The sequence below is a fragment of the Lissotriton helveticus genome, chromosome 6, assembly GCF_964261635.1.
Source record: "Lissotriton helveticus chromosome 6, aLisHel1.1, whole genome shotgun sequence".
NCBI classification, from domain to species: domain Eukaryota; kingdom Metazoa; phylum Chordata; class Amphibia; order Caudata; family Salamandridae; genus Lissotriton; species Lissotriton helveticus.
This window is the reverse complement of record NC_136067.1, coordinates 1041491517-1041503922: the sequence shown is the minus strand read 5'-3', so window position 1 is coordinate 1041503922 and position 12406 is coordinate 1041491517. Positions and strand designations below refer to the sequence as shown.

The 12406-nt window shown below is 44.0% G+C and overlaps 1 protein-coding gene across 2 annotated transcripts in view; it reads right to left on the bottom strand.

Moving 5' to 3' along the window:
* UTRN (utrophin) overlaps positions 1–12406 on the bottom strand; it is a 1532463-nt gene that overhangs the window by 501160 nt on the left and 1018897 nt on the right. For both annotated transcript variants that reach the window (XM_078648677.1, XM_078648678.1), the window contains one exon: positions 3311–3467. In XM_078648677.1, coding sequence (XP_078504803.1) covers positions 3311–3467 — 157 coding nt within the window. The remainder of the gene's footprint in view (positions 1–3310; positions 3468–12406) is intronic.

Here is a 12406-nt window from a genome sequence, read left to right as displayed (position 1 = left end):
TTTGAAGTGGTGTGCTGGGCGCCCAAACTAGCACTTGTTTTAGCCATGTAGTTTGAGGCGATTTGTCCCATTCATGCCTCCTATAATTTTGAGGTATTAGATTATGGATTCAAATAGCTTGGGCTGGTCAGTGCCCGCAGGTATATTTGTGTGCCCTCACTCAGGAGTGACGTGGAAGGGGAGGGTAGAGAACAGACCCATGAGGGGCTTGACCTAGATGTTGATGGTGCAGATGTACAAGAGCCTTGTAGTACTCCGCAGAAAACAATGTGGGAAAAGTGTCTACTGTGTCACAATGTGGATGCCGCTGGAAAACAAAATAAAAAAACTCCCACTCTGCCACTTTTTAAATCCTATGCCATTGTACAAAAAAGCTGGGGAAAACGAAGCGACACAGTAACTTAAATTGTATGCAGAGAATGTTAATTTAACAGTCCAACCAAAGAACCTGCAAGTTACAGTTCATTTCCCAAGGTCTTCTGTGACTGAGGCATAAATCATTTCTCTGTGACATTCACCTGCCTGTCAGGCTTCCTGCTTTGCTCCAGCTTATAGAAAACAAGCAAGTCACTCTGCGGCCGCCAGGCCAGGATTTCTGACAAATGACGACAAGAACTGTTCTTTAGAAAGGACGCGATGCCCTGGCCAGCCACAGGGCGAGGCCAGCGGAAACAATAAAACGGAGTAAGCAAAACTGCACGTTGAGGCCAAAAGAACACAGAAATCTTCATTGGGTCCCAGTTAGGTAAAGAATTACATTTAGGGGCTTGTGTATCGCCCACCGAGCCTTCTGGAAAACAGGTGCCACCATCAATCACCCCCTGATTACCCCCTACCACCCCAACAGACAGCTCAGATCAGCTTCCTCCTTCCTTGTCACAGTACCCAGGATCAAGAGAGCCAGATGTGGGGGCCGCTCATTCTCCTATAACTCGGCCAAACTCTGGAACTCCCTTCCCCTCCACCTGCGATCTGAACCCAACTTACTGACTTTCCGCAAAAAGCTAAAATCCCTGTTGTTCACTAACTCAGACTAGGCGCCTACCTCTCCTTCACACCAAATGATCTTTCATTTCATTTCAGATAGAGGGGCAGATTTATGAAGGTCTTGCGTCGCCGGTGCGTCACTTTATTTGATGCAACGGCGGCGCAAACAATGCGCCCTATTTACAACGTGACGCATCTAGGAGATGCGTCACGTTGTAAAGCCCAGCGCCATCAGGAGGCGTTCCGGCGCAGGGTGGGCGTTCCGGGGCAGGTGCGCCTCGCAAAAGTGGCTGAGTGAAATCTATAAGATTTCACTCAGTCACTTTCAGGACAATGCTGCGTCAAAAGCCTGCGCCTGCTTGAAGCAGGCGTAGGTCTTGACGCAGCATTGTGGAGATGGGGCACCCTCGAGCCTTGCTGGAGCTGCGTCGCGCTTGCGACGCAGCTCCAGCAATGCGCCACCTTTTCGGCACAGATGCGTCACGCATCTGTGCCGTTTTTGCCCCATGGTGCGCCGCATTGTAAATGTGGCGCACCATGGGTGGCGGAGCAGCGGCGCAGGATGACTGGCGCATCCCTGGGGATGCGCCAGTCATCATAAATCTGCCCCAGATTGTGCAATAAACATGTCTCTTAAGTGACCTTGAAACAAAGTGTTTAGAGGGCATCACCAAGAAAGCCTACTAAGCAGAAGCATATTGATTTGTTCTAAATAAAATTATTATGTGTGTGAAAGGACTGCAGAAGATTTATTGTTATGTGTCAAAGTGGTTTTATGTCCAAACGCACCTCTCAAATTCAGCGACCTTTCTAAAGTAGAAGCTGGTCTGGCTGTCCTCGTTTCATGGCTGGTCTGCCCGACTCGAGGTCTCGAAGCACTGCCTGAACTACAGACACTTTATCATAACTATGGCTTCCAGTTTTCTGTTTTTCTGATTTTTACAGATAAATACCGAAAACAATCTATTTCTCGTCTGTATTTTTTTTAACAAATCTTTTTATTAAGCATACATTGTTTGCAGTATACAGCAAAATATCCACTGACAGTTGATGATCTAGACACCAAAACGTACATGTCCGATTCCTTGGTCTGCTGATGCACCAGACATTTCAGATCTCATCTCCCTGACCTCTCTTGTTGTTAATATCTCTTTCACCACCTGGTATCGAGCACGTTATCCTCCCTCCCCCACTTCATAGACCCCTATATGTCTCCGATTGGTGCCATATTTTCTCCCATTTCCAAGGGCAACCCCTACTCTCATATTCTATTTTTCTGCGGCACTACACCAATCTAGGTCGGCCTTCCATTGATCCGCCTTCGGGGGAAGGGCGGCTCCCCACGCCCTGGCAATGTTCCTCTTAGCCAGCATTGCCGCCACCATTAGCCAAATCTTCTGGTATTTAGGCCATGTCTGTTCCCCCATTACACACAGTATGTGCAATCTGCCATCTATGAGAATTTCATGCCCCAGGACCTCTGACATCACTCGTATTACTTTTCCCCAGTATTGTTGTATAACTGGACACTCCCAAATGATGTGAAGGAAGGTATCCCTTTGGTCGCAGCCCCGAATGCATCTATCTGTGTGGGTGCGCCCTAGCTTATGCAGGAGTATACTCGTAGAGTAGGACCTATGGAGGATCCTTAACTGTACTAGCGTAAATCTCGCTCTGACTGCTACCTCTCTTGGGCTTTGAATGGCATCTTCCCAATCATTGTCTTCCAGCAGGCCAATGTCAGTCTCCCAGACTTCCCTCAGCACCACCAGGGGTCGGGGAATTGTTAACATTCTTCCTATATGTAAGGGACAATCTGTGATTGGGTCTAATAACTGTATTTATTTTTTAAAGCAGAAAAATACAGTAAATTGTGCTTCTTGTATGAGACTCTCCTTGTTGTTCGTCATAAATTCAGGACCAACTGCTAAGCAGCTAGACACCCAGGGGATTTAAAAACAGGATGAGATGCCCTAAAATAAAGGCATTTGTTAACATATAGTTGTATATAATGGCGATATTTATCTGTTGATGTAGTTTTTTGTTATATATGCTGCTTAATTTGTTAAATTGCGACAGGCATCATAGTTAGAGTACATCTTTATCAATGAAATGTGGAAATATACAATTTTACGACTTCATTTATTCTCAATACATAAATTAAATATGGTTAAATACCAATAAAATGGGCAAAACAATTATATGGATAAATATAGACAGAAATGCGCAAAAGAAAAAAAACACAAATACCCTAATTATAACACACCTGTGGACAGAATGTGCATGCTTAGAAAACCTGCAGGGCAGGGCGTAGCCAACTTACTTTGCAGTGGTCATGTTGTTGCTGCACAGCTGGTACATCCCCTGCCACAGGCATTTGTTTTTTCAGCTCCTGGTCCTTCATGTTCAGCCACCGGATGAGCTCCTCCAGCATTGCCAGCAGCCGGTTCCACTTCTCAGCGCCGGCCTCCAGGTGGGACCTGAAACCGAGACAAAGTGGTGGCCCGAGAGCTTAATAGGGCGTTCAAACAGATTTGGGTCAACTTCGAAAATGATGACCAATTCAAGTGGTTTTAAAAAAAATTATAAATACCCAAATCTACTGCTTTTCACAATTTACAAAGCATTAGCATTTGAAAAAAAATCACAGTGATAGTTGTCACTCAAGGACGACTAAAGAAACCAAAGAACTGCATTAATCCCCACCAAAAATAAACAAAAATTGTATGCCTCAGAAATGGACTGTCACATACTACATTTCTCGGTTTGCAGTACTCCAGGTTTGTCGATTTTTCCTGAAGTTCTTGGCAAAGTCAGGCATTTCTTCCCCATAAGCGCCAACCCCTTCTCAGCCAGGAAGGAGCTAGAGCACTGGTGTTGACTGCAAATATGGCATTCACAACTAAAAGCGTAGGAGAGGAGCACCAAAGAGGGGGTAGCTAAGGAGAGTAGCGGTGTAAGTAAGTTTAAGAAAGGAGGAGGGGGCTCAAGGAAGAGCATCTAGATTGGGAGATGGTGGGGAAACATGTAGCATGTACTGTATTAGACTCAGGCTGGCCTAAGGGCTACAGTTCTATCCTGTACCTCTAAGGATCTTCTCCGGTACACTAAAAGAAATCAAAGCTTTCTACTGAAATTACTTCACAAATTTCACCTAATCCACGCAACATGTAGATTTTCATTAATCATGAGAGGTTGATAAGATTGGACCGCAGCGGGGCGGGCCCAACCACCCGTCCTTTCCACACCCTTCTAAGAACAAACAAAATCAAACAGACTCCCAGGGAAGTGTGTCCCACTCAATGTCTGTCAGCTCCAAGTGATGCCCTGGAGATTTCTTCAACCATTCATAAGACTGAGACATTAGACTGTTGGTATACCCAACATGAGGTGATCTGTTTAACCTGAGAAATAAATAAGAATTACAACACAAATCTACCTTTATTAATACAATTTCCTGCTCCGGTGTATGCTTTGAGAGCTGATGTTAAATCAGTACGCTCCTTACGCTGAATTCAAGAATGGATGACCTGGATTCAGTGACTGTCATCACTCGCCTAAACAGCTGTACACATTCCAAAATCAAAGTTATTGATTCCTTAAATTAAAAATAAACTCCAGCATGATTAGAATTGCACGGTTGGCATTTCTCTTACTAGTGTAACAAGCATTGGTAAAGCCAAGAGGTTTCCCCTCTGCAAATTCTATTAGTTTTGTCAATGTTTTGTTATACATGTTAAACAGCAGCGCGAGCTGCTGTGCAGCATGGCTTAAAGTTATAACAAAAAGCCCCATGATGCCGTGAACGCTGGCCACATCATATTGCTTATTTTTTTTATTTTATTTTTTTACTTTAAGCCGTGTTGTACAGTAGCTAACTCTTCGCTGCAACATGTTTAAAAATTAAAGTGTCCCTGCAGGCCCGGTTCTAGAGGGTGGGCCGGGTGGGCCGGGCCCACCCAAAAATGAGCCTGGCCCACCCAAACAGGAGCCTTGGCCCTTGCAGTGAGGGCTTGAAGGCAGGAGCGCAACGGAATTGGCCTCAAAGGGTGTTTGTGTGTGTGCGCCCGGGCTGAGACAGCTTCCCTGGCGCGCGCACACACAGAGAGTACTTGAGATTATCGCAGCCGCACCCGTGTACTTGACAGGTCGTTAAAAGACCATTGATATGTTAACAAGGCTTTGTTTATTTTTTTTACCCATTCATCTCCACTGGCAAAAGGCGAAACGGTCACCTTTGCCTACTGTTCGGCAGTGTAGAAATTTCATTTTCTATGCGGTGCAGGAGAAAAGTTTCTTTAATCCTATTCACCTTTCCTGACCCCTGCAGCTGCCTATCAGATCAGGCTGTGACACAAAGTTTGTTTCATGGAGTAGGTAAGAGAATGTGTTACTATTTGTTTTTCTTTTTTAAATCTGCACAGGCCCAGCAGGACACATACTTTTTTGCACAGAAACTACACTTTATTAGATGACTTCATATTTTTTACAGTGGTTATTATTTAGCTGTTTGCTTTTATGTTTTTTACTTTAATTATTTTAATTCATTGTACAGTTAATAAATAAAGTCAGTGTGTGCTTAATTTGAACAATTTTTATCATTATCATGGCTGACGCAGGACAACAATAAGACAATAGAAAATGCCCAGATAACCCTGGTGATTAATGATCCTGCTGGAGAACAATCATTTGTCTGTTAGTCGTTTTTAAATGCAGATGAACTGTATTTTATGTGGAAGCTCAGTGGGTTACTGCCTTTTTCACAGAGATTCTTGTGTTACTTGCAGTTCAGAAGTTACAACCCTAACATAAAACAGTGACCAATGAACTGTCACCAAAGAGCTGCAAATAAACATGAACGGTAGAGTTAGAACTTTGCTTTTTTGTTTTGTGATATAGTTAGAACTTCCTCAGTCTTTCATTATTCTAATGTTGCCAAAATGAGTATTTTTGGGCAGATATACATTTTTATCAGTAAAGCTGACCCTCATGAAATACTCTTTAAATCCTACGGTTGTCTTTTCCCAGACCAAACCCTCTTAAAATATACTGCCCATCAGTATGGATGACGTGATTCCTGCACCTTGTAATCCTCAATGGCTTATGTGACATTCCCTGCAGACTGATTTACATACCTGCATGATTGATTGTCTCAGTATAATGTGTGCGTGATGTTAAGTACTGTGACACCCTACACTGATATGAGTAGTGTAATACAACAAATGAAATGCATTTGAGGGAAGGGCTACGGAGAGATGAGTGGCGCTGGAGGAGGGTGGTAGTGAAGGAGTCTGAGGAGGAGGTCATGACGGGGATGGGCTACGGAGAGATGAGGGGCTTTGTTGGAGGGTGGCAGTGAGGGAGTTTGAGAAGGTGGTCAATGAGGGGGGCTACGGAGAGATGAGGGGCACTGTTGGAAGGTGTGGCACCAAAAAAGACTTTTGTATCAGCACTATAAAGCCAGCCCTGTCATGGCCTTTCTGTTGTTGTTTATTTATTTAGCAGCCGGGTCATAAGGGCTACTGTGGAACATACTTTAAAGTGCGTACTAGTTATATTTACTGCTACATTCAATATTTTAAGTTTGAAGGTGACTTTACTAGTGTTTTTACCCGGAAAAATGAAAGTGGAGCCCAATGGTGCCTGATATGGGGCCTAAGGTTAGCTGTGAGATAAGGTGCACTGGAGAGGAGTAGTGGATAATCAAACCTGTAAGGGAGTGCGTGGCAGAGTCTGGAGTCAGGTCTAGGTAGTAATGAAGAGGGATTCTCCGTGAAGGCTCGCACAGAGGGAGCCTGCTAAGTGTCACTTGCCTGATACTCCCACCTCAGAAAACCTCCTCTTCCCATCAAAGGAACATTACATGGAAAAAACATTTTTTGAGAATGATCATATATAGAAAGAGGTTTGGAAAAGAGTGCGTCTTACTGGGCCTTGTAAGACTAAGAAGTGATAAAGGCGGGCTCTGAAGCAGGCCTGCCCAGACATCTATGCAACAAATCGAGCCCGCAGTGGCCCACCCAAATGCACCCTTGGCCCACCCAAATAAAAATTCCTGGAGCCGGGCCTGTGTCCCTGTATATTGTAAGTGGTGCTCATGTAAAGCACTCCAATACCGCATCATAGGGCTTCAGAATATTGGAAGTGTTTACCACATACCTTAGGTACTGGTATTTTCATGTGATATTTCCATCAGTTTAAAGACTTAAATCTGATGTAGAATGCAAAAAATATGATGTATGTACACCATTTAGTATCATTGTCTATGTGTCTATGGGGTTTCAACACATCTACAGATACTTCGCATATGCGATTATTCTGCCAAATATCAAATATGCAGATATGGTCATTTCTGAGGTACTTCCATTTTTGCAGAACTGTGAAATCACCAGCATATATGAGACTAAGGGCTGAGTCCTGTTTTGTTAGACATGTTGTTACACAGCAGCGCGAGCTGCTTGGCAGCATGGCTTAAAGTGAAAAAAAACAAGCCCTGTTACACGGTCAAAGCTGGTCACACCATAGCGTTATTTGAAATAACAAATTGAAGCCACGTTGTGCAGCAGCTGCTGCAACATGTATCAAAATGAAATAAAAGTGTCCCTGTGTTATGTAAGTAGTGCGCACGTAAAGCAATCCATTATACATAAACTCACCCAAAAATGTAATTAAATAAAAAATTAAAGTCCCTGAATGGAAATGAAAAGGACATTGGGGAGGATGGTGGGAGACACGAGAGAGGAATGTGGTGGCCACGGGGTAGGTCGCATTGGGGTAGGTTGGACTGGGGTACATTGGAGTTTAGTGGGGTGGAATTGGATATATTGGATTGGAGCCGAGATTGAAGTGAAGTGAGAGTGGTGAAGAGTGGGGTGTGGTAGATTGGGATGAACGGAGTAGAGTACGGTGTGGCCGATTAGTGCGTAGTCAGGTAGATTGGAGTGGAGTGGGATGGATTAGGATACTCTGGAATGGGGTGCATTGGGTAGACTGGAGTGGCATTGATTGGAGCAGATTGTAAGACTGGAGGAGAAAGGGGTAGATTTGAGTGGGGTGGAGTGGGGTGGATTACGGTGGAGTGGAGGGGGTACATTGTAGTGAGGTAGATTGGACTGCAGTGGGGCGGACTGGGATAGATTGGAGTAGAGGGGATAGACTGGGGTAGATTGAAGTGGGGTGGAGTGGGGTAGATTGGAGTGGAACAGTTTTTGGGGTAGGTTGTAGCGAAGTGGGGTGGAGTAGATTGGGGAGCAGTGGAGTAAAGTGGGATAGATTGGAGTGGGGTAAAGTGGACGGGCGTAGAGTGGCGTGTTGTGTCGTGGGCATAGAGAGGAGTCTTGAGTCGAGTGGCATGGTGTGTCAGAGAGTCTTAGAGTGGAGTGGAGTGGAATAGAGTGCACTGCTTTATCAGAGCTTGGAGTGGAGTGTCGTAGAATGGAGTGGTGTGTGGCAAACAGTAGAAAGGCATATAGTGGAGTGGCATAGTGTGGAGAATGCTTGCTGTGGTAGTGCACTGCCATTACAGACACATTTTCAATTCAAATGACTATCACATTTTCACCGAAATACGATTTACTGCACACAATGTCTGCAAATGTCATCACCTAGTGTACAGATGTACTTTGATCATATTCAAATATGTTTCCACCACTCTTAAATACAAAAATGTGTGCTTCATTTGCACTAATTCTATTATATTCCGAAACTTCAGCACAGTTAATTTTTTTCTGTATGTTCTAGAAAAAAAAACATCCTACACCTTCTCTTCTTACATGAATACCTAGCAGTATTGTCACATAAATTCCCACATTTTTAAGTCAGAGAGAGAGAAAAGTAAACACCAAGCTCCCTTGGAAGAGAGAGCTTAACATTTGACCAATGTCTTTGAATGCACAGCAAATGTGACAAGATAAGAACAAGATTTAAAGGCCTTTTTACAGAAAGTGAGTTAGTGGAAGAATACAGTAAACAAGGTTTGGGTAATGGAAGGTCAAACTCAAGCTCGACAGCCTAAGGCAAATAAAGCCAGCAAATAGAAAGCCAGAAAATGTGAGTTACAAACCACAAAGCCAATGGTAAGCAACGTGCGGAATGTAATCCTAGGTCAACTTTCTGGATGTTCCCAAGATGTCTTTAGCAAACCAGACAGCTCAGCTCTCTGGTAGGCTTCGACCTAAAAAGGGAAGACTTGATAACTTATCCAACAAGCATTTGCAATGCAATAGGTCTCGCATTAGAAAAGTTTGAGCTATTGGTCTTGTAAATGACAATTTTTTTATTTATGTGTTGGTTTTGAAAATAACGAAGTTAATAGCTTTGTCATTTACAATGCTAATACTTTTAACTTTTGCAAATGTGACATCTATAGCATTTGTAATGCAACATGTTTTGTATTTACGTGACTTAGATGTATTGATATTAAAAATAACAATGGCTTTTATTCTTTTTAAATAATTAATACTTAAATAAAAGTTATTGTAATTTATAATGGTAATAGTTTGAACTTCAGTAAATACCTTTTGTGAAGATTATGTTCAGTGTATTTTATTGTGGCGAAAATCCAAGAACAGAAGTGAAATGTTAACATATTTTTGTGACATTTGTAATAAAGCTTGACACATTGAGAGAACAATTACTTTTTTTTAGTTGATCATAATTTTAAAGTGTCAAGAAAAAAACGCACTTTCTCTGTCTCAATGTTGAAATAAGAAATTGTAAGTGTGCATTAAAGAAGCTGATTATAAAAAAGATTTTCTCAGTTCCTGCATCCATCAATGGTTCACACAAACTATGTTTCAAAATGGGTTCAGAGGTGAGAAGCTGAATCGTCAGACGCTCGTTGATGTAGTGCCCAGGAGCCAGGGGTTGTGTGCTCATTTCAAAGACATCCATTGAGACCTGGGTTGTAGTGTTGGGAGTCAAAAACTAGGCTGCTCTAAAAAATACGTGACTGCTTCTGATCAATACGAATGGAGTGTGATCAACTATAGAAAGTGCCGACATTGAGGAACCATCTTCAGCTCTTGCTACACAAACCCCTATTTTGAGCCCCACTGAGTTTGTCCGAGGCTGACAATATTCTACCAGAAAAGTCTAGAGGGGTGGGGGTGGTATTCATGTCCTTGGACAGCAGTACCAGTGCCTGCCAACAGAACCGTAGCCTCCTGGCTGAGTGTCACATTATGGCTGCTAATTGCGGTCTGACAGTGTTTCCACTGTTCATACTAAGCTATTTTTGTTCGCATCTGTTTTGAGTTACATGCTTTGCTGCATGCAGTATGTAATCCCATGTCTTTTGCCTGGTGGTGCGCCAACACTTTCAGTGCACGCAGTAACGTGCCCAGACATGTGTGGAAAGTGCCCTTCTGAGTTCCACCCCAGGTCCTGTAAACTGCCGGATTTTCTGCATATTTGAGGAAATTGGGGTGTATCAAAGCCATATGTCACCTGCATCAGCTGGCTGCAGTTGCAGCTGCCCTACAACTGTGGCGTTTGATTTTGGTGTCTCTTGTTCGCGTCTGAACGAGTGTGTGTTGTCTAGAGCATTCCCTTTGTACTTATGTTTGTCTGTGTGTTTTACTAGACGTCTTTGCAAATACGCCTGGCAATTTGCAGGTAATTGTGTATTTCTGTGAGGAGCTGCGATTTCCGCCGGATGTTTCAATGGCCTACAGCAAAGTGGAGTGATGGGGGTAGGTGGCAGCACCCTGCTGGAAGTATGTGTGTGTCCCGGGGCTACGTCCTGTCAAGCAATAATTCAGTCACAGGATTACCCTTTCTAACAACTTGCGCTGTTAACAAAGCTTTTAACTTGAGGTTTTCCATTATTATATCTGACACCCGCTTCCGCTGTCCTCGTGGTTGACTGCACGATTCAGTATTTACATAGTTTGCGCAAAATACCTTCGGAAGTTTACTGTGGAAGTAAGTTTGTACAATATAAGCAGTATGCCACGCTCTCGCATGCCATCCTTCTAAATCCTGTCACTAACAGACAACTGCCAATCAAGAAGTGGAAGGAAAGCGATTGTTAATTAAACCAATGCAAACACTGTCAGAAAGGTACGGTAAACAACGGCAGTGCAAAAGACCATGCGAGGAGGCAAATTGCAAACGGTGGCTAAACTTTAGGAAACGTAGCAGATGGCCAGGGTGTCCCAGGAGACGGTAGATGTTCACAGCAGGCCGCTGAGTGATTCAGTACAGCAGGGGGTGCTGGCGGGCGGGTTTAAAGTCTCTCCAGCTACAGAAGCAGCTGTCCCGCTATGAACGTGCGCACGGCCAGTTCTAGCGATGCGCGGGCCCGGCACTTCGTTTCACTGGAAGAAGTGCATTGAACCAAGAGACGTGTATAATGCGACCTTATGCCTCGACTGATATATTTTGCTAACAGTGGTGGAGATTCCTCTGGGCCGACTGCAGACCTCAATGCATACAATCGCTGGTGTACTAGGTTATGGAAGCCAGCGTATAGCATGATCAGAATCTTCCTTCATGTTATGGGACATGTAGTCCAGAGTGAGCAGCCTTTGATGAGTGAGTGGGGAGGGGGGAAGGGGAGGAGAAATGAGAGACACGGCCCGCAAAATAAATCAGCGCGAAATGAAGACAAGTCGGATGGGGGCGGGGGAGAAGGAGAGTGAGCAGCCTTTGATGAGCGAGTGGGGAGGGGAGAAGGGGGGAGGAGAAACGAGAGACACGGCCCTAGCGGCCGTGAAAGTGAAAGCTCTTGGCATTGCTGTGGGGAGGGGGGAGGAGAAATGCGACACGGCCGAAAGCCTTCGATGCAGCAGGGGGCGGTGAAGCTGCTGGCGGCAGATGGCTGGCTTTCATGTGCACGCGCATTTTAGGTCAATGCGCTTACGCATTGAGCTTGCTTTTCACGGGCACTGCATGAAATCGCCCGTTTGGTTAAGCCCTGGATAAGCCCCTATATTCTCGCAAGCTCAATGCGCAAGCGCATTGACAGGCGAGACCTAAAAAACTATAAAACATTTCAGAATAAAATATACTATACTTGTGATCAATCCATTTCTTAACACCTCTGAATCAGATTGAATGTTGAGGCTCAGAATACACAAACAACATTTAGGATAGTGCTCAATGTATAAACTTGCTGCACAGCTGCATGATTGAGGGGAGGCATTCAGAATCTGTAAATTTCCAGGTCACACATGGCCTTTCAAAATGTGGTTGGTTTACAAATTAGTGACTAAATTCCAATGCTAGGCACATCTATGCAGCAGCTCCAATGAATAAAGAAGCTGCTGGTGTTGCCAGACGCTTTGTGACCAACTAAGAGATTAGTGGAAATGGCACAGAAATTCATAAAAGCAAACATCTAACTGGAAATAACCTTCTTTTCAGGGTTCCTACTTGTGTCCTCACCATCCGCCTTAAGCGGTACCAGCTATACAGT